Source organism: Trichechus manatus, unplaced genomic scaffold, assembly GCF_000243295.1.
Source record: "Trichechus manatus latirostris isolate Lorelei unplaced genomic scaffold, TriManLat1.0 scaffold00002, whole genome shotgun sequence".
Taxonomy (NCBI): Eukaryota; Metazoa; Chordata; class Mammalia; order Sirenia; family Trichechidae; genus Trichechus; species Trichechus manatus.
Window position 1 is genome coordinate 16,109,573 of NW_004443938.1, and position 25,763 is coordinate 16,135,335.

Sequence of the window (25,763 nt, forward strand, 5' to 3'; positions counted from 1 at the left end):
GCAGTGTTTCCTTCTGTAGCACAGAGGGTCACTATGAGTAGGACCGGGCAGTGTTTCCTTCTGTAGCACATACGGTCACTATGAGTAGGAAATGACTCGACGACACCTAACAACAACAACATCAACATTTTCACCTATTTTTTTTCCTCAGTTATTTTTATAAAATAGCGAAGACAAAATTCAATAATAAACATACAAATAATTTTACTGGTGGTGTAGTGGTTAAGAGCTTGTCTGCTAACCAAAAGGTTGGCAGTTGGAATCCACCAGCCGCTCCTTAGAAACCCTATGGGGCAGTTCCACTCTGTTCTGTAGGGTCGCTACGAGCCTGAATCGACTCGACAGCAATGGGTTTGGTTTTCTGGTTTACCCTGCGAAGATACCTAACCTTCACAGAAGTTTGGGGTGGTCACTCGTCAGCTGGGACACGAGAGTCAGCATGAGACTCCCAAACAGCAATTTAAGAGTGAATAAAGTGCATGGAAGGTCAATATAGACAAGTTGAGGAGAACATGTCCTTCCAGTCACTGGCGGCTTCTGAGTGCTGAACTGGAAAATTCCAGATGCAGTAGGAAGACTGCTGGGAGATTTTTGGGAGGAAGGGGCTTTCTGCTGCTCTATAAGCTGCTCCACATGGTCCAGTGTCTGCTCCCTCCTCGCGGGCAGCAAGCCAGGGCACCTCGCAGAAGACACACATAGAATTTTGCTAACAGTTTCATATGCCTCTTTCAAAATGTGTTTTCCCAGAGCTACTAGCAAGCAACAATAATGGATAACCTGAACTTTGTCCCCTTTCCCCATTACACATGAAAGATGTTAATGGCCAAAAGCAAATGAGTGCTAAAGATAAAAGCATTTATATGGGAATAGACAATTTAGAATTCATAGCTGAATATTGTAGGAGCAGAAATAAACTTTTAAGATGTGACAATCATAACCTGATTATCAGAAATGAAGAACTGATTTCCTACACTCGTGTTTCAAAGTTTCTTGATTTTTTTTAAATAAATCAACATGTTATTCCCTTACACTAGGAATGAAAACCTTTTAAGTAAACTTGTTGTTGTTAGGTGCCGTGGAGTCAATTTCGACTCATAAAAACCCCTATGTGACAGAGCAGAACTGTCCCATAGGGTTTCCTAGCCTGTAATCTTTACAGGAAGGAGTCTTAGTAGCGCAGTAGCTGCTAGCCAAAAGGCCGGCGGTTCGAACCCACCCGACGGCTCCGCAGGAGAAAAGAGCTGGTGATCTGCTCACAGAAAGATTACTGTCTAGGAAACCCTATGGGGCAGTTCTGCTGTGTCATATGGGGTGGCTATGAGTCAGAATTTACTCAACGGCACACAACAACAATCTTTACGGGAGCAGATCACCAGATCTTTCTCCAGAGGAGCTGCTGTTTTTTGCTGTTGTTAGGTACCACTGAGTCGATTCCAACTCACAACGATCCTGTGTACAACAGAACAAAACAGTGCCCCGTCCTGCACCATCCTCATCATCGCCGATGTCTCGCCATCCTCACTTCTAAGGAGCATTCTGGCTGTACTTCTTCCAAGACAGATTTGTTCAGAGCCGCTGGCTGGGTTCAAACCACCCAGGAGACAGTTAACTATTGGGCTAGTTGTCATTCAAATCTCTGCCCTTTCTCTTTATGTTGGTAATTTTCGTCAACTTTGTGTGATTTTATAGATGGGCTTTTATTGTAAGCCATTTCAAAACCATTTTGGAAGCAGGTGGAATATTCAGTATATAGAGCCTTAACATCAGATGTCCCAAACTGAACTCCTGGTCACCCCTAACGCTGCTCACACGCCGTCTTCCCATCTTAGTACATAGCAACCCCCCATCTTCCGGTTGCTCAAACCCAAGCCTCGGAGTTGCCCTTGACTCCCCTCCTGCCCTGAACGCACGTCGTCTCTCAGCGCGTCCGGCCGGCTCTACTTACGCCGCACCACCCAGGGAAACCCACCGCCCCCGCTCGCCACATCGCTGCAAAAGCCTTCTGCTTCCACCTGGCCGTCTACAGTCTCTTTTCAACAGCCAGTCAGCTGTCCTTTAAAAACCCTAGTCAGACTGTGTCGCCCCTCTGCTCCAATCCCGGTGAGGCTCCTCCTTGTGCTCAGAGCAAATGCCAGACCTTGAAATGGCCAAGGAAGTCCTCCGCCACATGGCTCGCGTCTCCGCCCTGGCCTCTTCTGACTGCTCTCCAGCCCCCTTCTCCTCTCCAGGCCACTTCTGACTGCTCTCCAGCCCCCTTCTCCTCTCCAGGCCACTTAGACCTGTCCATCTCAGGTCCCCTCCGCCTGGAACGTCCACATGGCCCAGTCTTTATTCAAACCCCTTTCTTACTGAGAAAGACCTGCCAGCCCTCTTTAAAAAACTGCAACCTGCCCCCTAACCAAATCCCTCCTAATCCCTAACCAAAACCAGTTGCTGTCAGTGGACTCTGACTTATGGTGACCTCATGTGTGTCAGAGCATTGTGTGCTCCAAAGGGTTTTCAATGGCTGCTCTTTGGGGAAGTAGACCACCAGGCCTTTCTTCCGAGGTGCCCCCAGCCTTTAAGTCAGCAGCCAAGAGCATTAACCATTTGCACCCCCCAGGGACTTCTAATCCCTTTTACTCCAATCTATTTTTTTCCCCATGGCACTTAACACCTCTGAGTAGACCATATAATTTACTTATTATGTTTATTGCTTATAATCTATTTCCACCCACTAAGATATAAGCTCCATGTGGGAAAGGATTTTTTATCTGTCATGTTCATTGTGGTATATCTCTCGCACACCTAGAACAGTGGCTGAAAGACAGTAAGCGGTTGCTAAATATTTGATAATAAATGAAAGAAGAGTTTAAAAAAATAGAAAAAAAATTTTTTTTCTGTGAATACTAGCTTCTCAGCTTGGCCTCCTGGTGCTCTTTGTGGCCATAAGTAGCTACTGTGGGGACAGTCGGGGGGAAGGGGGCTGCCTGTCTCATTTCCTGGACTTAATTTAGGGGTTTGAATTCAGAATTCAGCTTAAATCTAGTATTCATTACACAACTTCAAGATTAAAAAAATTCTCAAAGTGATATTAAATTATTTGCACCAGAGATCCAAAGTCAAGGTACAAGTTCATTCAACCTTCTTAGCTATAAGTTTTACTTACTTCCTGCACGTTAAACAAACCACATTTTAGATATAACATATGCATTAACATTTTCTTGAAAAAGTTAATGCTGAGAAGTGTTAGATGTAGGTAATTTCTTTTTCTTTTTCACATCCTAAATCCTGTCATTCCTATGTCCTTTATTCATTTGTTCATACATACAAACAAATATTTACTGAGTGGCTATACTTAACGTGCCTGGTGATTTATTGGTAATAAAACACAGGTAAGATAAGAGTCCCTGTGCACTGACATGTCCATGGTCACACAGAGAGTAAGTGTAGGGGTCAGGATTCGAACCCAGGTTGACTGACTTAGCATCTGTGCTCTTAACCACATCACTGTCTAGCATAGGGGACTTTTTATACTTTCATACTCCTAGAATTTTTTCCATGCACGTTTACTACCAGCCGGAAAAATTAGAGCTATCATTATAATACAGTCATCTGTAGGAACCAGAGATAAAAAGGATACATCCATACTTGGTCCTTCCTGATGGCCCCAGTTCCTTCATGTGGAGGAACCAAGACAGGAATATAATTCATTTTTAAGCCCATTACAGAAGAAGGAGAAGAAAAATGGAACTGCAGACAAGAATCGTTTGGCAGCCGGTACTCCTAACATCCACAGGAATAGGCAGGTTTTTTTTTTTTTAAATGTAACAAGCTATAAAATTTCCTCTTCCCAACAGCTGACTCAGTTTCATACAGCCATGACTTCACAGAGGTCTGACTCACCCTGCATAGACGACTATATTTGCATCTGATCATCTTCAAACTCTCAAACGGCCATTAAAAGTGGCATGTCCAACAGAAACTTAACCCGGTGCTCTTCAGAGAAATTCTGTAGATTTTTACCTCAAAGATGTACTTGTCTTTAATGTCAGGAGACAGAATACAGTACTGGGTTTTGCTCAAAACGCTGTTGTTGTTAGGTGCCGTCAAGTTGGTTCCAATACATAGCGACCTTACGTACAACAGAACAAAACTCTGCCTGGTCCTACGCCATCCTCACAATTGTTGTTATGCTTGAGCCACTGTGTCAATCCATCTCATTGAGAGTCTTCTTGTTTTTCACTGACCCTCTACTTTACCAAGCATGATGTCCTTCTCCAGGAACTGATCCCTCCTGATAACATGTCCAAAGTATGTGAGACAAAGTGTCTCTGTCCTTGCTTCTAAGGAGCCCTGTGGCTGTACTTTATTTACCAGCTTCTAGTCAGTGGTAGAATTCTCGCCTTCCATGCAGGAGACCAGGGTTCAACTCCCAGTCAGTGCACTCATGCACAGCCACCACCTGTCTGTCATTGGAGGCTTGCGTGTTGCTATGATGCTGAACAGGTTTCAGCAGAGATTTCAGGTTAAGACAGACTAGGAAGAAAGGCCTGGTGATCTACTTCTGAAAATCAGCCAGTGAAAACTCTATGAATCACAACTGTCCAATCTGTAACTGATCATGGGGATGGTGCAGGATGGCCTGCATTTCATTCCATTGTGCATGGGGTCGCCATGAGCTGGGGGTGACTCCACAGTAGCTAACAACAATCACCCTCGGCCCCAACACTGCCTCCTCCTCTTTGCTGTGAGGCATTCCCTCTCCACCACACCAGACACCCCATCACAGGTCAGTAGGCATTACTGTGCCCACTACATCCCTACAGGTGACCAATGAAGATCACATGGATTCATGGATATAGCTTTACAACGCCATACCTTGCACTCACATGTATAGAGGGCACTACAGGAACTCATCTATTTGTTCTTTCTGCAGATAAAAAATGTTGAGTATTTTTTTTACAGGAAACTTCTGGTTGTTAAAAACAACAATACTTTAAGGCCCAAAGAAATGAAGCTGTAATGGTGGAAAACAGAGTAGAGTTGGCATTTAGGAACAGAGCATCTACCTGGAAGCTCCTCAAGCCATACTAAGCCAAAAAAAAAAAAACTCACTGCCATCAAGTCAATTCTGACTCATAGCAACCCTACAGGACAGAGTAGAACTACCCCATAAGGTTTCCAAGGCTGTAATCTTTACAGAAGCAGACTGCCACATCTTTCTTCCACAGAGCAGCTGGTGGGTTCGAACTGCTGCCAACCTTTAGGTTAGCAGCCAAGCACGTTAACCTCTGCACCACCAGGGCTCCTTAAGCCACAGTCCAAACCAAAATCCGTTGCCATCGAGTCAATTCTGACTCAAAGTGACCCTATAGGACAAGCAGAACTGCCCCATAGGGTTTCCAAGGACTAGCTAATGGATTCGAACTGCCAACCTTTTGGTTAGCAGCCGTAGCTTTTAACCACTGCGTCACCAGGGCTCCTAAGCCATACCACAGGGTCATTAAATGACCAGACAAGTCCTGTGTGTTTTATATAAGGCAGGAGAAAATCATATAATACTCACCAGATTTTTTCAGATATGCACCATGTTATGTTATAAATTGCTAGAACTCAGGGGTTTTATACAACCTGCCCCAAAATACTTTCTAACCTTATTTCCCATTTTGCCTCCTCACACACTAGCCAGGTGACCTCAAGTTCCCATCTCTGTGTCCTAGGTCGCTTGCTGTATGTAAAATGCCCTTCCCCCCACTGAAAACCCAACACCACTGTCGTGGAGTCAACTGCAACTCATAGTGACCCTATAGGACAGAGTAAACTGCCCCACAGGGATTCCAAGGAGCAGCCAGTGGATTTGAACTGCCTGCCGACCTTTTGATTAGCAGCCAAGCTCTTAACCACCATGCCACTGGGGCTCCTCCTCCCATTGAACCCCTTCCCCCCAAATACACACACCTCCAGGTCCGTAACCTGTCCCTCTGCAGTGCTCCAATCAAACGCTTACTCTTCCCAAAAACTTTCTCCCTTCCCCCTCTGCACCCTCTTGCTCTCATAAACAGAAAAACAGTGGGCATTCCGCCTCTGAGCTACCCCTCGAGTTCTCTTTATTGAAAAGGGATTTTCTTTTTTTTTTAAAGAATGAATTCTTATTTACGAGTGCTTTACTTTCTCCACTCAACTGTAAGCTTCGCAGGAGTAAAAAATAATGTCTAATTCATCTTTATGTATCTGCAACACTTAGCAAAAAGTAGATTCTAATAATATTTGTTAAGTGACCGAGTGAATAAATGAATGACTGAGAATGAGAAAAAGGAAATCAAATTCCCAGACAACAATCAATTTTATAAGAGAATTAGTATCCAAGGACCGTATTTCCTCCACTGCTAACAGAAAGCCCCGTGCTCATTCCCACTGACACAACTGGAATTACCTTCCGCTCAGTTACCAGGAACTAACACTTCCGAAACCAAAGTTCGGTGTCCTGCTTCAACCAGCATTCTCCAGAGTCTTAATAATTTTTAAAAAATGCATTTTTAGGAATACTAATGTTTCTTTAGCCTCCCTAGGTGGCACAGTTAACTCATTCAACTACGAACCAAAAGGTTGGTAGTTCAAACCAACCCAGAGGCACTTCGAAAGAAAGTCCTGGTAACTTGCTTCCGAAAGGTCGCAGCCTTGACAACCCTATGGTGCGCATTTCTACTCTGACACATATGGGGTCGCCATGAGTCAAAATGAATTCGTCGGCAACTGGTTTGACTTTGGGTTTTTTTTTTCCCCCTTTGGTTAATATGTTTTTACATCAGGGAAGAAAATCTGGGAAGTCAGCCAGCCGGACTCAGTAACAGCAGTTTTACACACAAACAGAGCTTTCTCCTAGCTAAATGTTGTTAGTCATCCTACACCAGGCTAGAGAAGCCAGTGTTCCCTGACTTTCATAAACAGGAAAAACGGGGTTTGCCACATCAGAGCTCGCTCTCTTTCCCCTGGTGGAAAGCTGTATAATGGACACAAACATTCCCAAGAGCAATTCATTCCAAAGAGTGAATCTGCATCTAAGTAGCTTCAGATAGCTTCAGACCTATGCTACTCATACATCAATTTTTTGAAGAGAATGATTCAAAAGCGGGGTGGGGTAGGGGTAAAAAAGAACCTCAGGCCACAATTACCTTCATCATCTGGTAAGCATTTACTGGGTTTATATTATCAAAATGAGAGCAGGAACATGGTCCTTTTCAATTTCACCTCCTGGTAAATATGCCCCTCATTCTAACAACGCAGTATTTATCGCTGTTGATAGATGGAGAATGCATTAACGCCACAACAAGTTCAGTGTTTACACAAAGGCTTTCTTCTGAAACCATATCCCTAATGAGACTCTAAAAAAAAGCTCTTGGAATTTTTCAAAAGATGGCATTCACCAGAAAAGCGATTTTCATACATAAATCACAAAAACAGCACTAACAGACACTGGTGTAGACAGGTCTGGCATGTCCAATTCCTTTAACAGTGGCCTCGTTGGCTCAAAAAATAACAAACACCGGCCTCTTTGGGGAATTTCAGTGGTAAAATTAATTCCCTCTATAAAAGTCCTTACACATGATATTTCCTCTTCAGTCAATACAGCCCATGGACTTTCCTCTATTTGTACTGTGGATAACTAAGAACAAATTTAAAACCTTAAAAAGCAAGAAACAAATAGGCATTTATTTCTTAGGTAAGAAAGGAACTGAATAGTGAACACTTAAGCAGTTCTCTACATATCCCTGCCTATGCTGCTCTTCACAGAGTATTTCAGGAATATTGTAGTAAACCTAAGGAGTCCAGTGGCACAGTGGTTAAGCGCTCAGCTGCTAACCGAAAGGTGGGTGGTTCGAACCCACGAGCCGCTCTGCAGGGAGAAAGATGTGGCAGTCTGCATCTGTAAAGATTATAGCCTTGGAAACCCTATGGGACAGTTCTACTCTGTCCTGCAGGGTCGCTATGAGTCGGAATTGACTCGACTCGAGCGCAACAGGTAGTAAGCCTGGTGATGGCTAGAAGTTGTCGGTTTCCTAGTCTATTCAATTTGCTGAGTGTGACAGCATGAGAGTGGGCTGATAAACAAATGGGGTGACCTAGCAAACCCCCTGGGGGCAGGAGGGGTTCAGTGGTAGAATTCTCACCTTAAATGTGGGAGACCTGGGTTCAGTTGCTGGCCAATGCACCTCATGTGACGCCACCACCCATCTATCAGTGGAGACGTGTGTGCTGCTACAATGCTGAACAGGTTTCACCAGAGCTTCCAGATGGAAATGGATGAGGAAGAAAGGACTGGCAATCTACTTCAGAAAATCAGCCAATGAAAACCCTAGGGGTCACAATGGTCCTATCTGCAACCAATCATGGGGATGGTGCAGGACTGGACAGTATTCCGTTCCATTGTATGTGGGGTCGCCAGGAGTCAGGGCTGACTTGACAGCAGCTAAAATAGTAAGTCCACTCACTCACTGCCTTCTGAGCACACTTAGGACAGTGGCAGAGGTGCAAGGCTCAGAGTCTCTAACTGAGAGAATAACAACCCATGATCACTACAGCCCTCGTTTGCTGAGAACTTGACACAGAATACCTCATTTCACCCTCAGAACCTCGGCATAGAAGGGTGCAGGAAAGGCTGAGTCCTCCTGCGTAGGGGCCGACTCACCTCCCTTAGACTACTGCCCCTGTCGGTGTGAGTATACACACCCCATCTGGGGTGCTCAAAGGGCCATTCAGCCACCTGTGCTTGTTAAAAACTGAGTTTGCCAGGTACCACCCCAAACCTCCTGAAGGGGGATCTCTGGCAGTGGGACCCAGGAACTGGCACTATCACAAGTTCCTCAGTTGAGTCTTCAACCAGTTGCCGTCAAGTTGACTCTGACTCACGGTGACCCCATGTGTGTCACAGTAGAACTGCACTCCATGAGGTTTTCAATGGCTGATTTTTCAGAAGTAGATCACCAGGCCTTTCTTCCAAGGTGCCGTTGGGTGGACTCAAACCTCCAACCTTTTGGTTAGCATTATAGGCGCTACAAAATTTGAGAAACCATTCCCTGAAACAGTACACATATCAATGCAGCTCAAGCGTCTGTAGCAGGCTCCTTTTCTAGAAAAGCACAGAACTTGCACAGCAGCCCACTGTGACCCCCACTTCCTCAGGCTCAGAGTGCCAGGCTCCCTGTCAGAGTGCTACAAGGTGAGCAAGGCAGCCAGAGAGGCGAGGATCCATGGCGAGAGCTGTCAAATGTGATGGGAGTATGAACCATGTCTAGAAGACCTGAAATGGCATAAAAAGCCAGTCTCACCCTACATACTGAGACCCCATGCATCTTACTGAAGTGGACAGGTAAAAAGGAGATATATTTTCTGCTTGAATCTGATCGACAGACTGAACCTAACAAAAATAGACCAAAACACCTGGACTGTATGTATGCCTGTTCCCAGTGCCCCACACATTTTAAACCCCCAGTGTATGGAGTCCCTGGGTGGTGCAAACGGTTAGCACACTTGGCTGCTAACCAAAAAGTCGGAGCTTTGAGTGCACCCAGAGGCTCCCTGCAAGAAAGACCTAGTAATCTACTTCCAAAAAAAACCAGCCATTGAAAACTCTTTGGAGCACAGTTCTACTCTGACACATGTGAGGAATCTACTCAACAGCAACTGGTAAGGGGTTAATAAATATTCACCTTGGATGGTCAAGATGTGCCCCAAACAACTGGCTAAGGCTCGCTTCTTCCTGCATCATCTGCTATTCTTATAGTTTCTATTAAAAATAGGTCTTCCCCCACAGCCAGCCAGCTGTTTGGATTTTATTAATAGGAAAAGAATTTGACTTCCCTGAAAAAGAAAACAGTAAAATAAAACTTCCCTTCTTTTCAAGCACCAGGTTGCCTTCTGGCAATGCTGAGAGAATGTGAAATTTAGGAAAAGGGAGACTGAAATAATAACCACTATGTATAATTCAAAGTTGTACTAAAAATTGTTTTACAAAGCCACTACAATTCTTTCATTTGTGTAACTCTTAATTTTTTAGTAAGAAAACTGGGTTACTCTTTTCTGATTCATCCCAAAAGCAAACCAAAGTAATTTTCAATTAAAATGTTGAGCTGCAAATGAGAGGGAAGAGAAGGAAAACTGTGTTTTCAGAGTGCCTACTATCCAAGGAGCTGGACTGGACAGGTCATAGACACTGACTCCTTCAGCCTCCCAGCAGCCCATGGGGGTAGAGGGCAGAGGCTTCGCCATCTGGATGAGAAGACCAAGGCTAGTATCTTCTTTTGGGTTCAGTTTGGGTTGAATTGTCACTCAAAAAGATATGTTCAAGTCCTAGCCTCCCATACCTGTGAATGTAATTTATTTGGAAATAGGGTCTTTGCAATGTAATCAGCAGGATTTAGATGAGGTCATACTAGGGTAGGGGAGGCCCTAATCCAACCTCACTGCTGTCCTTATAAGAAGAGGAGAAGAAGCACAGACCTAGAGGGAAATGGCCACATGAAAACGGAAGCAGAGATTGGAGTGATGCAGCCAGAAGCCAAGGAATGCCTGGGGCCACCAGAAGCTGGAAGAGACAAGGAAGGATCCTCCCCTAAAACCTTCAGAGAGAGCACCGCCCTCCTGACACCTTGGTTTTGGACTTCTAGCCTCCAGAACTGCAAGAGAATTAATTTCTGTTGTGTTAAGCCACCCAGTTTGCGGTACTTTGTTACAGCAGTCCTCAGAAATGAATACAGTTTCCCTGAAAAGCAAGCTCAGGTCAAGGACTTGGGGACAGCAGTTTGAGAGGTGATAACAGGAAGCCCAAGTAAGAGAACAGAGTAGGTGAGACAAGAAACGAAGAAAGGTGTGAAAATGAGGTTGCTATGTCACTGCAGGGTCACTACGAGTCATAATCGACTTGACGGCAATAGGTTTGTTTTTTTTTTGATGTGCAACAAAGGGCTCAATCTCACAGGAGCCACCAAAGAACCGTGTGGAGTGCACCTCAGAATGGCCTCATCATGGAATAAGGAAGCAGGCTATTAGCTACGAACACCCACACCTCGCTGGCTATCTTAGTCATCTAGTGCTGCCATAACAGAAATATCACAAGTGGATAGCTTTAACAAAGAGAAATTTTTCCTCTCACAGTCTAGGAGGCTACAAGTCCGAATTCAGGGTGCCAGCTCCAGGGAAATGCTTTCTCTCTCTGTTACTCTTGGTGAAGGTCCTTGTCATCAATCTTCCCCAGTCGAGGAGCTTCTAAGCACCAGGACCCCAGGTCCAAAGGATATACTATTCTCTTGGCTCTTGTTTCTTGGTAGGATGAGGTCCCATGTCCCTCTGCTCACTTCTGTCTTTTATATCTCAAAAGAGATTAACTTAAAACATAACCTAATCTTGTAGATTGAGTCCTGCCTCATTAACATAACTGCCTCTAATCCCACTCCATTGACATCATAGAGATAGGATTTAAAACACATAGGAAAATCACATCAGGTGACAAAATGGTGGACAATCACACAATACTGAGAATCATGGACTAGCCAAGTTGACACACACTTTTGGCGGACACAAATCAATCCATAACCAAGGCTGAGAGTGTCCTTCATGTCACACAACCTCTAGACAGCAGGCCAATACTCGAACCCTGCCTCCACCCCAGGCCACCCCTCAGAGGTTTCACTAAATAAAGGCTTAGCCTGTCATGACTTTATGCACAAGTGTTTTCTCTCTTTTATCTTTGCATTTCTCATCTAACCAGTTGTCTTCAAGTCGACTCTGACTCACGGCGACACCATATGTCAGAGTAGAAATGACCTCCACAGAATTTTCAGTGGTTGATTTTTCAGAAGTAGATCACCAGGCCTTTCTTCCAAGGTGCCTCTGGGTGAACTCAAACCATCAACCTTTTGGTTAGCAACCAGGCATACTGACCATCTGCACCACCTCCAACTTAAAAACCGACAGCCTTCTTTCTGAGGTGTTCACTCATAGGCCTTTAACTTCCTTCATAAGCTACACAGCTGTCATCCCCAAGGAAAATTAATCCACATTGGTCAAGTGTTTGAAGAGGCGGTCTATCTGTCTTGGCTGTTGTGTTTCCAACACGAGACACTGCTATGGAGCAGTAACCAGGAGGGGAGGAAAGGGGACTCGCAGCAAAACCCAGGGCAGAAGGCTGCCCAGGAGATGGATTCACCCCTTCTCACAGTCACGCCAGGAAACCGGCAAGAGGCTGTCACTCTCCCTGGTTGGTGGAGAAACACCACCCAGGGAAAGGAAGTGAAGACGCAGACCTTGCGGCTGTACCTGCAGGAAAACTAGCTGTGAAGAAACACACCGGCACAGTTTGAACAGCTAAACTCTGTGTGTGCACAGAAATCAGAATTTTAGAGAGGTTGTAAAGGTTTAGACCTCTGGAATGGCTTCCCTGGATGAGTAATATAATAGCTTTGGAACATATTCAGGACCTTGTAGGGTCTTCACATGGGAGCAGTGGTGGTTCAGTGGAAGACTCCTCCCCTTCCCTGGGTTCGATTCCCAGCCAATGCACCTCAAGCACAGCAACTACTGTCTGCCAGTGGAGGCTTGTCTGTTGCTGCAATCCTGAACAGGTTTCAGCAGAGCTTCTAGACTAAGACGGACTAGGAAGAAAGGCCTGGCTATCTACTTCCAATAATCAGCCGATGAAAACCCTATGGATCACAATGGTCCAATCCACAACCAATCATGGGATGACACATGACCAGGCAGCATTTCATTTCTTTGTGCCTGGGGTCACCGTGAGTCAGGGGCCAACTTGATGGCAACTAACAACAACATTATTTCCTTGCAAAGAAGTGGTAAACGAGCTTAACTTACGTGATCGATCCTTGGTATTAAAAAAAAAAATAAGGTAAATCTGTCCCTTTTGCTGCTTTTTAGAGGCAATCCTTCCCCGTGTACCAAAACTCTTACAGACTCTGGCATCATTTCTTACTATGATAAAATACATAGAAGTATAACATGGGTAGTGAATGTCTCCCTTGAGAATAATGAATCCAGCGAGTGGACACATACATGTATTACATGGAATACTCAGGCCTATAACCAAAGCCCAGGGTAGCTGAATGATGGCCCTAATATAACCACATAATTAATTAGTTCCATCACAACTTTTGTTTTATGATTCTCACTTTTAAATGCCAATAGTCAATTTAATGATATTTTAAATTGGAGAAAAATCCCAAGAGAGGAAGAGAAAGCATTCAATGCCTTATTGAATCACAAATCTTATAATCCAATTTTTTTCATTCCAAAAATGACCTAATAAACTTGCTTGATAATTAAATCCACCCCCAGCAACTTCTCTTTTGTGTTTTTCATGCATTTTTGGTAATCATGCAGAGATTTCCACTGGAAATCCCTTCTCATTGTAATTAAGTAGAAAAATTACTGTGTGTGTCCTCAGGATAAAGACCTTATGCTCAGTCTCTTGTGGAGTCTGGCCAATATCTTCAAGGAGGACAGAGAAGAAACTACAAGGTTTTTGGTTTTCAGAATTAGCTGAAGCCTCTAATTTACCTGACTGCAATATATGAAATATGCATGAATGATGAGTTCAGAAATTCAAATCTTCCAATGATTTCCTAATCTAAAATGAACTGGCATACAGCTTTTCATTTTTAGGCTTTTACAAAATTTTAAAATTCATGGCCTACATTAAAAGTGTACAGTCTATGGAGAAAGTAGGACTTAGCGAAAGAGGTAAAGACTGGAATTACATCAACTATTTTAAGAGCCCAACATATTATTGCAAAATGTTTCTGCCTTATTTCCAAGTAGAACTAAATAGAAAATTTTTTCAACCCTGGCCGTTTATGTTGGCTTTTCATCTACTTTCAATCACAAAGCAATCACAATACTAAATATTGTGGGTGATTTGCAAAGATTTGGCGATTTTAAAGAATTGTTATTTTGTGCAAAAATAATTTTCCATTCTCACAAAATTACTATAATTACTAAAACGCATGGAATTCTGATAAAATCCACTCAGTTGGCGTCTATGTTCTTCTCCTAATAAATGAGAAGACATTCTTTGAACAGATTAAATAATCAAGTAAGCAAGTAAATAAGCAAAATTACAGCCTAAAAGTATTAGCTGCTGATACCAGCGGTTAAGAAGAAAGAAAGAACAAAGCCTCACCATTCGCTGTGTTCTTTTTAAAGTTATCCAGGAATTCCTCCAGAAGCTGGGATTGGTTAAGGGGAGGCAGCAGCCTTTTCTGGTCAGTGGAGAACAGGTCACTGTCGGACCAGGAAGTACCCAGGGTTCTTTTTGCTTCCAGAGGCTGAGCAACCAGGGTGAGTCCCACACTCTTCTCAGAAAACAGGGCCTCCATTTGCTTCAGGTTAAGATCAGCCACGGCTTCCCCATTTAAGGTCACAATTTCATTGCCCTTTCTCAGCCCTGAAAACAGGAAGAAAAAAAAAGAGAGAGAGAAAGAGATTTCTCAAAGAAATGTGTTAATAAGAAAGTAAGCTGAATCCAACCACGTAGACTCTCAGGGGCTCTTGCTGGTGAGTTTTCAAAGAAAGCACCAAATGTCTAGTATTTAGATGTTACTGATAAGAAAACAAATGTCAGCTCTCTCAAGGCTAGTCTGAGAAAAAGTCCTTTGAAAGGGAAACAATGTGGGAGTCATTCAAATTCATTGTTCTTCTATTTATATGCTGTTAAATGCCCTAGGAAATAACATTTGTTTTATCTGTCTGTTTATCTGTCTCTCTCATTCTCTTTCTTCCTCCTGCTGTCTTTACATATATATGTATACTCTCTCTGTATATATATATATATGCTCTCTCTCTCAACGGTGCGCATACACACACAAACACACACTCTACGTATACATGTAAATGCATTCTCGACTAAACTATTCAGTTTACTTTCTTTCAAATTCCAGGAAAAATAGTTTTCTGGCAAGACTAGAAGAAGAAAATTTCACTAGCAAGACTGCATTGCAAAGCTTTAAATTAAGAAGGAACAGGGCTACTCTCTGGGCCACACTGACCTTCCCCATACGCCAAGCCATCAGGGAGAACATCACTTATGATTATCCGGCTGAGATGCTGATGTTTGTCCACCCGGGCTGTCACTGCAAACCCTGGGAACAGAAATAAAAGGAAAAGTCAAGCCTAAGTTCACCACGTGAATTAATTTCTCCAACCCAGGCAGCAGTATTTCCTTGAGCACCTATTCTCATGAATATGGTATGTTGAGAACATCTATATTACACCTATTTTGAAAGTGCAATTATCTAGCAGGAAGAGAAAAAGAGGAACATGTCAGAGCTGCAGGTTTGAGAAATATGAACACTCAACCTTATTAAAAAATTGAGACCAATAAATACTTTTATTGAAATAAATTAAGTTCCAATTCAATCCAATAAATACTTGTTGAGAAACAGCTGTGTACAGGGCCAGGAGATTTATACGGAGCCCTGGTGGTGCAATGGTTAAGTGCTGGGCTGCTAACCAAAAGGTTGGCAGTTTGAACCCACCAGTCACTCTGTGAGAGAAAGATGTGGCAGTCTGTTTCCGTAAAGATTACAGCCTTGGAAACCCTGTGGGGCAGTTCTACTCTGTCCTATAGGGTCGCTGTGAGTCAGAATCAACTTGACAGCAACAGGTTTCGTTTGGTTTTTTGAAGAGCTTTATAAGAAGACAGTGTTCGTCCTAATATGTCTACACGCAAAACCCAAGTGGGACCTCACCTCCTCTACATGGGTCTCCTTTGACTTGGAGCTTTCCCTCCTCTCTGTTTCCACAGCTGGGAACACGTTTCCATGACTTGGCCCATAATACTGGGAGTTCTTTGAGAACAGGAAGAGTGTCCTGTTCCCCTATGCTTCCTCTGTGCCCCAGGCAGAGCCTGGCAGCTTGTGGCCGCCTATAAATACCTTTGCCAGGTATCTTCATTCATTCATTCAAATACAAACAAGACACACAAATGACATCCCCACAAAGTAGAGTGAAGGTCAATGAAAGTACAAACAAAATGCTAAGGAGGGTTTCCCAAGGAAAAACCCACATCTGATCTGGCTCAAAAAAAAAAAAAAAAAAAGATATGTAAAGTAGAAAACAAGGAATAAGTTATAAAAGGAAACCTTAGAATATTATTTGAAAACCCTGGTGGCCCAGCGGTTAGTTAAGAGCTACAGCTGCTAACCAAAAGTTCAGCAGTTCTAATCCACCTGGTTGCTCCTTGGAAACTCTATGGGGCAGTTCTGCTCTGTCCTCTAGAGTCACTATGAGTTAGAATTGATGGCAACGGGTTTGGTTTGGTTTTAGCTTATTTTAAATAATGACTAGGATTTGATCAACTTGTATCATTTTAAGGAAAATAATTATGTTGTGTCAGTACATTTACCATGATAAGAAATAGTTTTTCTATGGAGATATTTATTGATCGTTAGCTGATTATTGAGCTTCTATGGTAAAAGAGATAATAAATGATAAAAATGAACTTAAAGGCATGAGCACAGTCCATAAACAGCTTAGAAAATCTGTTGCAGTCGAGTCAATTCTGACTCATAGTGACCCTATAGCAGAACTGTCCCATAGGGTTTCCAAGGCTGTAAATCTTCATGGAAGCCAACTGCCACATCTTTCTCCCACAGAACAGCTGTTAAGTTCGAACTGCCAACCATTTGATTAGCAGCCCGGTGCTTTAACCACTGCACTACCAGGGCTCCAAGCAGCTTAGAGCCAAATTTAAATACAAATGGAAATGCAAGAATTAGATACTATGAAGTTATAAATTTGATAATAATGACTCTAAATTGTTAAACTCAGAGAAGGAAGAGTTAAGTGCAGCTAAAGCAATAAGATAAGGCTTCTTCAAGAAAAGTAGTTAGTTCTTGAAGGATTGGAAGGACTTACATAATCAGAGAGGAGGGACTGGGGTGGGGGGGTGAAGGGTAGCATTCCAGGTAGGTAAACATTAACTATGAGCAAAGACACCGGAGATCAATCATGAGTTAATCAGCTTAGAACAGCACCTCATACACAGTAAATTCATTGTGGTGGTGTTATTTGCTGTCAAGTCAATTCCAACTCATGGCAACCCCATGTGTGCAGAGTAGAACTGCTCGATAGGGTTCTCAAGGCTGTGACCTTTCAGAAGACAGGGCTGGCACCTCTGGGTGGGTTCGAACCACCAACCTATTAACTAGTAGTCAAGCGCTTAACCATTTGCTCCAGCCAGGGACTCCTTAAATTCATTGTGAGGTCATCACTGATGATTATTATTATCATCATCATCTCAAATTTCTCATCTATTTTTATATTCATTCCTTTTAATTTCTTTTCTTAAATATTAACACATATCCTTTTATCCTACTTATATAAATAAATAGAAAGGAAGGAAGAGAAAAGAAGTTTAGGAACTATTGTCATATTATCTGAATATGTAAACATAAAAGAAAAAAAAAATAGGACCAAAGATACCAAAAGCCAAGCCCACTGCTATCGAGTTGATACCAACTCACAGAAACCTTATAAAACAGAGTAGAATAGAACTGCCCCATAGGGTTTCCAAGGAGCAGCTGGTGGATTCAAACTGCTGACCTTTTGGTTAGCAGCTGAACTCTTTACCACTACGTCACCAGGGTTCCAAGGGATACTGGGTGCAAAATAGGCCAGACTGAACAACATAACCCTCTGATAAGGGTTTTCTTTATGCTTACCAAAGTCGGAGACACTTCCAGTCTTAGTAAGCTGTACATCATAAACGTTTAATGGAAAGACTTCTATTTCATCATAAGCCTACAAAAGGTGAAAACAACAAAATCAGAGACTTTGATGGTACGATAAATTAAAAAAATTATTTTGACACTTTTTTCATAATGAAACAGGAACACTGTTAACAAGTTACCCCTTTACAGAGACTGTTTCCAAACTAGATGTCAAATTTAAACGAATTTTCCCCAAAATGATTTATTTTTCTCAAAAGGCCCAGGATGTAGTTAAATTTTTCTTTCTAAAGCTAACGCACACTTGCCTGGTCTTGCATGTACTCATATGGCCCAGGAATATAGTATTCAGTGTTTTTATCTACTGATTTTCGAAGTTGTAGGCCATAGTGGCTGGGCTCCAACTGCCTCATCTATAAAGAAAGAGAAAGCTATTCAGATTTTAAATGCTCTTTCTAAAGTCATTATTGTCCAAGGGGCTCGTTAAAAATAGAAGTGGAAGTTTCTAAACGAAATACTGTATACAATAGGCTGAGTTTAAACCTATGGAAAAGTTCATGTTTAAATGTGACAAAAAGAAAAGAAGGGACAAATAATTACTTTTAAGAAGGTTTTCTCTAAGTGATATTGCTTATCATTAACTGCAAGAGATGCACTGTTGAGAGATTACGATAGAATGTATCTGATAATAGCATATGTTTTACTATCTCAGCAAGGGGTAAAAAAAAAAAAACAAACCCGTCACCATCAAGTCAATTCTGACTCATAATAACCCTATAGGACAGAACAGAATGGTCCCGTAGGGTTTCCAAGGAGTGGCTAGTGGATTCCAACCGTAGATCTTTTCGTTAGCAGCTGAGCTCTTAACCACTGTGCCACCAGGGCTCCATATCGATTGATTATACCCAGATTTTAAATTTGTTTCCCCTTACTGAAGTAGAGAAGTTTGTAAACTATGAATAATCTCATATCTTTAGACAACAGAATTAGAAATTTCCTACTCCAAAAGGTTTTCAAAAGGAAAGAAATATGTACACACACAGACACACACACACTTTTATTCTCTCTTTCTCTCGTATACACATTTCGGCAGTGAGAAATTATCTCAGGCCTATGCTCTTACTGCAGTTCCTGAGTGGTACAAATGGTTAATGCACTCAGCTGCTAACCAAAAGGTTGGAGGTTCGAGTCCACCCAGAAGAGCTTCAGAAGAAAGGTCTAACAACGTACTTCCAAAACATCAGCCATTGAAAACCCTATGGAAACACAGTTCTACTCTGACACACATGAGGTCGTCATGGATTGGAATTGATGGCAACTGGTTATGTTCTAAATGGGTCTAATTAACCCACCACTTCTGACACCCCTGACCAACACCACTCGTACAGAACAACATTGTTGATTGTTGGATAAAATCCTTACATAATGGAGTAAAAGGAAATTAAGCACATAAGACTATAAAACTTGTAGCTGTTGAGTTGATTCCGACTCATGGTGACCCTGTAAGACAGAGAAGAACTGCCCCATAGGGTTTCTAAGGGGTGGCTGGTGGATTCAAACTGCTGACTTTTTGGTTAGCAGCTGAATGCTTAACCACTGTGCCACCGGGGCTCCCGTAAGACTATAAGCTACATATATAAGTGCACAGTATCCTAATGCTCCAAGTCAAAGTGACAGAAAAGGACTAAAACATTTTCCACATACATTAAACGTATATGGTAAAGAGCTACCAAATTCTACATGTTTTCCATCATTTCATATATTTCATTGCATTTTCTCTGAAAATTTAGTAAGATGTAAGCTCTACGATGCCACCTGGTGGTCTTGAAACTGATCAGATGCTGCTGATGCTATTTCATCTATGTCAGTGCACTCTAAGATTTACCATAAAGTTACTTTTCAGATTGGGAATAAAACCCAGTTTGAATAATAAATAAAACAACATCTCCTACCAACCTGATGAAGCAACGGTGCATGGCATTAAGTTAACTTGCTTCATCTAGAGAAACTCTGTAAAAACTATTTAGAATTAAACTTCTGCCAAGTTTGTGCCACCTTCTTATGGAGCACCATCTCAAAATAATTAAACCAGCAACAAAGCTTATAATTATTCTAAACGTAAAGGTATACGGGTAGTCCCGGACTTGCGACATATTGACGTATTTGAGTTATAACAAACTGCACTTAGGACCATCCTTTTTTTTTTTTGGTACACCTTATCATTAGTAACATACAATGTTGAAGTGTGTAATCTACTGATGTTATCATTCTCAGATGTTCACTTGCAGATGTTCAATTTTATAATTTACTGTTCAAAACACTGCTGTGCTTTGAAATGGAGCCTAAAAAACAAAAAATGAGGTATTCGACTTACATCAGAACCAGCTTATGACGGAGTTGTCAGAATGGAACCCCGTCATAATTCAGGGACTACTTGTAAACAGAATTTCAGTAGAATAGCTCAGGTTCTTTATGAAGGCAAGGGGTCATGATCTAAAAATTCATTCCTTCTCAGAGATGAGGAGCAGAAGGTAAATTCATAACTATGTAAATTAAGACATATGTTATTAACTACATTTCCTTGGAAACCCTATGGGGCATTTCTACTCTGTCCTATAGGGTCACCATGAGGCGAAATCGACTTGACGGCAACGGGTTTGTTTTTTTGGTTTCAACTATGTTTCCTAATACAGAAAATTTAGAAGGTCTAGGAGTGCAACATTAATGACAGTTTCCACTCAGAAGTACATTTCAGCAGCAAAATCCATTACCTTGCATGCCAAGGTCAAAATATCTTCTACTCTGTGTTCTGGTTTGATCATGACAGTGACTCCTTGGTTATCCTGGAAGTGAATGTAAGCCTGTGTTTCCCATGTGCTGTCTCGGCGAACACCATCTGTGGTTGAACCGTATATGTGCAGAAGTTCATCGACCTGTTTTCAGACACCAAAATGCAGACGGGTTTGATAAACAAATGAAGGGAACTGCTGAGGCGGTGCCCCTTAACTTAGTATCTCACAGCGAGTACTGTCACACCCCTTGCACATCTCTACCCTCTCACAACCCTCCTGGGCAGAGGCGTCCACTGTTTATATGCTCATTTTATGCAGATGAAACTGAGGCACAGTTCATCCCCTATGAACTGTTCATCACCCTATGGGGTGTGGGGCTGGGCACCACTTGAGGCGGGGCACCAATGAGCAATTTCTATTGGCCACCACGGTTTCCATGGCCAGCGGTGAGAGATCATTCACCAATTTAACGCTAATTGCCTTAGGCACTATTTTCTACAGATAGACCCCTGGGAACAGGGAAGTTAAGTGGAAGCCTGCTGATTTCTTGTTCCACGTTCTATCCAGTACGCCACCTTGCCTCTTAGACCAAGTTAGAGCGCGGTAATCCATATAAAGGCTGCTCATAATCCTCCCTTGTGGTTGTAGTTATTTTCCCTTGAGTTGATTTCGACTCATGGTGACCCCACATGTGCAGAGTGGAACTGCTCTACAGGGTTTTCAAAGCTGGGACCTTTCAGAAGCACATCGCCAGGCCTTTCTTCAGAGGCCACTCGGGGTGGTTTCAAACCCCCAACCTTTCGGCTAATAGTCAAGTGCTTAACTGTTTTCACCACCCAGGGACTGCCTAATCCACCTTCACTGCTCTAGAATTTTGGGTTGAGAAGGGGCACTGTGAAATCCGCACTTAAGCCACGATCCCTTGTGAATTCTGCAGTAAATTCAGACACCATTCTATCCCTGGCCACCGATGCGTGGCTGCATCCTAACCTGACGCCAGGCCCAGCTACAGTGGAGTTGACTCCAACTCCTGGCAACCCCATATGTGTCAGAGTACAACTGCTCTCCATAGGGCTTTCAATGGCTGATTTTTTGGAAATAGATCACCAGGCCTTTGTTCCAAGGAACCTCTGAGAGGACTCGAATCACCAACCTTTCAATTTGTAGCTGAGCATGTTAACTGTTTGTACCATCCAGAGACACTCTCTTACCCCTACTTGCTTTTAAAATTGACCCCTAATCCTGGGGAAATCATTGCTCTGTCCCCTTCAGCTACTGCACACCTAGATACTCTTTTAGAAATCACCCAAAAAAATACCACCTTCAGGAAGCCTTTCTCAAAGAACAATTTTAAACTTCATCATCCAGTGGCCTCATGTTCCTACGGAATGCTTTCATTTCTAACGAAGACATCTAACATTTATTAAGCAACTCATAAATGTTTTCCTCTGATTCTTTTTCCTCTAGACTCTTGCATTAGCCTTCCGGTAAACAAAAAAAAAAAAATGAGATTTGAAATCAAAAGACTTCATGTTCAAGTCACAAACTCTATCTCTTAACTAGTCGGAAGTGATCTCAGAGAAGACATATAACCTTGCTGAGCTCAGCTCCGAATCTGTAAAAGGGGACATTATTGATATAATTACTTCAGTTTATTAACAATACAAGTTTTTATGAGAAAAAGAAATGATATACGTGAAAATGCCTTATAAATCAGAAAATGTTAAAGAGCTTTGATCCCATCACATTATTATCTCCCAATCAATCATCACACACTAAGGTTATCAAGGATGGACGATTTTACTTTGAATTCCATCCATTTTTAAAAACAACACCAAAGATCCTCCTATATAGGATTAAAAAACTAGAGTAGATATGTTAAAGAGATTCAAAAGAGTAGGTTTAGGCAAAGCTAGGGAAGAAGCCACGTTTCCATGTCATTTTTTTTTAATGTGGTGCTTAACTTTGAAATGACATTTCTGGATCTGTCATGGAGCTGTCACTTGCGACACATTTCCCTGGAAGGATTATCAGAGCCCCATGATGAACACCCCCTCACGTGCCAACGAGAAAGGAAGGAAGAAACAGAAGGAGCTGCTGCCGGGAGCCAAGGACGCAGGGGAGCCAGCATCAGCATCCTCTCTTCTGAAGGGTCCTGTCCCACACAGATCACATTTGTCTCTTCCTTCAACCTCCCAGGTAGCTCCTTTTCATCTTGGCAGGGACTTCAGCCAGGTGTGTGAGCAACAGCGGGCATCGCCTTAAAGGTGCAGGCCCCACCTCTCACTCCACACGTTTCAGAATCACACTAAAGCACCAGCAGAGGGCACTGTGGAGTAAGAAACCACGCAGAGAACAGGGCCAAGAAGAAGTAAAACAGTTCCAATTACTGAGGCAAAGCATTTCTTTTTCATTTTTTAAAATATTTTATCGCGAGAAAATTCTACACATGACGTAAAATTGCCATTTTAATAATTCCTAAGCATAAAATTCAGTGGTGTCAATTACATCCACTATGCTGTACAACCATCACCACCATCTATTTCTAAGCCTTTTTCATCCCCCCAAACAGAAACTCAGTACCCATTAAGCAATCACACCCTGTTCTCCCTTCCCCCAGCCTCTGGAACCACTAATCAACGTTCTGTCTCCATGCATTTGGCTATTCTAGATAGTTCATATAAGTGGGATCATACAATTTGTTCTTCTGTGTCTGGCTTTTTTCACTTATGATGTAAAGCAACTTAATTCTGTCCTTTCAGAGCAGAAGAGGAACAATGTGGCTGACGGCGGGCACAAGAAATAGAAATTCACAGCTATGCCTTAGCTGCTCTCTTGCTCCATCCCTCACTGTCCATAACAGAAAGAATACACACGTAGTCCCCGATTTATGACGGCAGTCCCCATTCTGATGACTCTGTCATAAGTCAGTTCTGATGTAAGTTGAATATTTCTTTTTTTTTTCTAGTTTTCATTATTATTGCTTTTTATTATCAGTATCTTTATAAATCCAATCTTTATTTTTCTTTGGAAGTTGGCATGAGAACGATAACATCCGCAAATTACACACGGCAACACGGTATGTAGTACATAATACTAGCAATAAAAACTCAAACCAAACCTGTTGCCGTCGAGTCGATTCCGACTCATAGTGACCCTATTGGACAGAGTAGAACTGCTTCATAGGGTTTGCAAGGAGTGGCTGCTGGATTCGAACTGCCAACCTTTGGGTTAGCAGTTGAACTCTTAACCACTGCGCCACCAGGGCTCCAACTAACAGTATGATGTACAAAAAAAAGAAAAAGAAAAAAGGTCATAAGTGCGGTTCATCATAACTCAAATACATCCTAAGCCAGGAACTACCTCTATTGTATGGGTTAAAAGAAAACAAGCTCTGGACTTGCCTTCAGCTCACTCACTCCTTATAACCCTCCAAGGTCAGCACCATTAGGACGCCCTATTTAACACGTGAGAAAAATGAGGCCCAGAGAATTTTCTCAACTTGCCCAAGGTCACACAGTGAGTGACTGTGGTCTTGCAGGGATGTGAACCCTGTAGACCTGCTCAAGCCTGTGCTCACAACCATTTCACTATAAGAAACACCAGCCTGGCAGTTAACTCCCACAAAACAGACACCACCAAACTTTCTCGATTTGCTTCCTATATTCTACCTCACACACCATGCTCCAGTTGAACAGAATGGCTCACAGGACATTCCCCCCAAAAGGGAGTAACATGCCCCCTCCTGCCTCTAGGCCCTTGCACTTTCCGATTTCCTCTGCCTGGTATAGCTTCCTCACAGCTCCAGTGCTGAAACCACGTAAATCTATCCTTCAACATCATTTCAAATGCTACCTCCTCCTTTATGAAGTTTCTCCTGGCCTCTTCTTCCTCTACTTTCAATTCCACCCCTATATCACATTATCATTGGTCTCAGGCTTGCTCGACCTCCCTCCACTGGGTGACAAGATGGATGATAGCAGAGCCTTCGTCTTCAGTCCTTAACACAGGCCTCCTGCACTCAGAGGACACCCAGCACAAGGGTGTTGAATTGGGTGTAACTAGAAACTCACAGTCATACATAGACTTGAAAGGTAAAAGCTGTCCATTTTCAGTATCTCATTCAAATCTGTTTATACAGCATTAAGTTAATACTCCCTAAAAAGTAGAAAAGAAAGGCCTGGTGATCTATTTCCAAAAGCGAGCCAATGAAAACCTTATGGATCACAACAGAATATTGTCCCATACAGTGCTGGACGATGAGCCCCCTAGGTTGGAAGGCACTCAGAATACACAGGGGCCACAACAATGGACGTGAGCAGACCAACGATCATGAAGATGAAGAAGGACCAGGTAATGCTTCATTCCATTGTACATGGAGTCACCATGAGTTAGAGCCAACTCAGTGGCAACTAACAACAATAACAAAAGTATGAAGTTTTGAGAAATTAACAGAAGGTTATTGAAGGGGAAGAAGTCCTGGACAACAGAAAAAGTATCCAGGTGAATGGAGGGATAGAAGGAAAGACAAAAGAAATAGTCATATTTTATTCAAATAAACAAGACTTTGTGCTGCAACTGCTCTGGGGAACCATTTGCTGAGTCTAGACTGTTGGCTCAAGACCTAGTGAATGACAGAATGACAGAAGAGAAGATGCCAATCACAGCCAATGCCATGACCAAGTCAATTCTCTCAAAAGGTCCTTCAATGACTATTTCTATGTAATTTCTTCTGTGGATAAGACACACACACACACACATATCCCACAAAAGTGTGCAATTAAAGAAAGGTAAAACCTGGTTATTCAAGTGAGGCATCAAGAATGTGGAATCAACTAGAACTGGAAAAAGAAAATACCATTTGGTGCTTACAGATCTCCTAGGTTGTTGGAAGCTTTTCCCATTTGGGAAGAAAACTGGATTGACTGCCCTTGATGTTATTCCTCAAGAAGGGTCAATACTATCCAAGTTGAAAATACACACGCTTTATTTTCAATCAGCCAGAGAAAATATTCTCCTACATTCTATTCATAGAAGTAACAGAGTCACCTTTCAGCCAAATAATGGATTGGCTTATAAAATAAACAATAATCACCTGTGAGTAATGTGCCCCCTTAAACAATCAACTATATGAGACCAAACGGGCAACATTTACCCAAAAGCAAGATGAGAAGGCAAGGAGGGGAAGCGAAGCTGGATCAATGGAAACAGAACAAACAGAATGGAATAATGAGAACGCTGCCACATTGTGAAA

The 25,763-nt window shown here is 42.5% G+C and overlaps 1 protein-coding gene across 1 annotated transcript in view; it reads right to left on the reverse strand.

The window, feature by feature from the left end:
* TIAM2 (TIAM Rac1 associated GEF 2) overlaps positions 1-25,763 on the reverse strand; it is a 136,192-nt gene that overhangs the window by 66,170 nt on the left and 44,259 nt on the right. The window contains exons 8-12 of the mRNA XM_023728900.1: positions 20,489-20,650; positions 18,026-18,130; positions 17,712-17,790; positions 15,036-15,128; positions 14,171-14,434 (exon numbers count right to left, since the gene is read on the reverse strand). Of these exons, the coding sequence (XP_023584668.1) occupies positions 14,171-14,434; positions 15,036-15,128; positions 17,712-17,790; positions 18,026-18,130; positions 20,489-20,650 (703 nt within the window). The remainder of the gene's footprint in view (positions 1-14,170; positions 14,435-15,035; positions 15,129-17,711; positions 17,791-18,025; positions 18,131-20,488; positions 20,651-25,763) is intronic.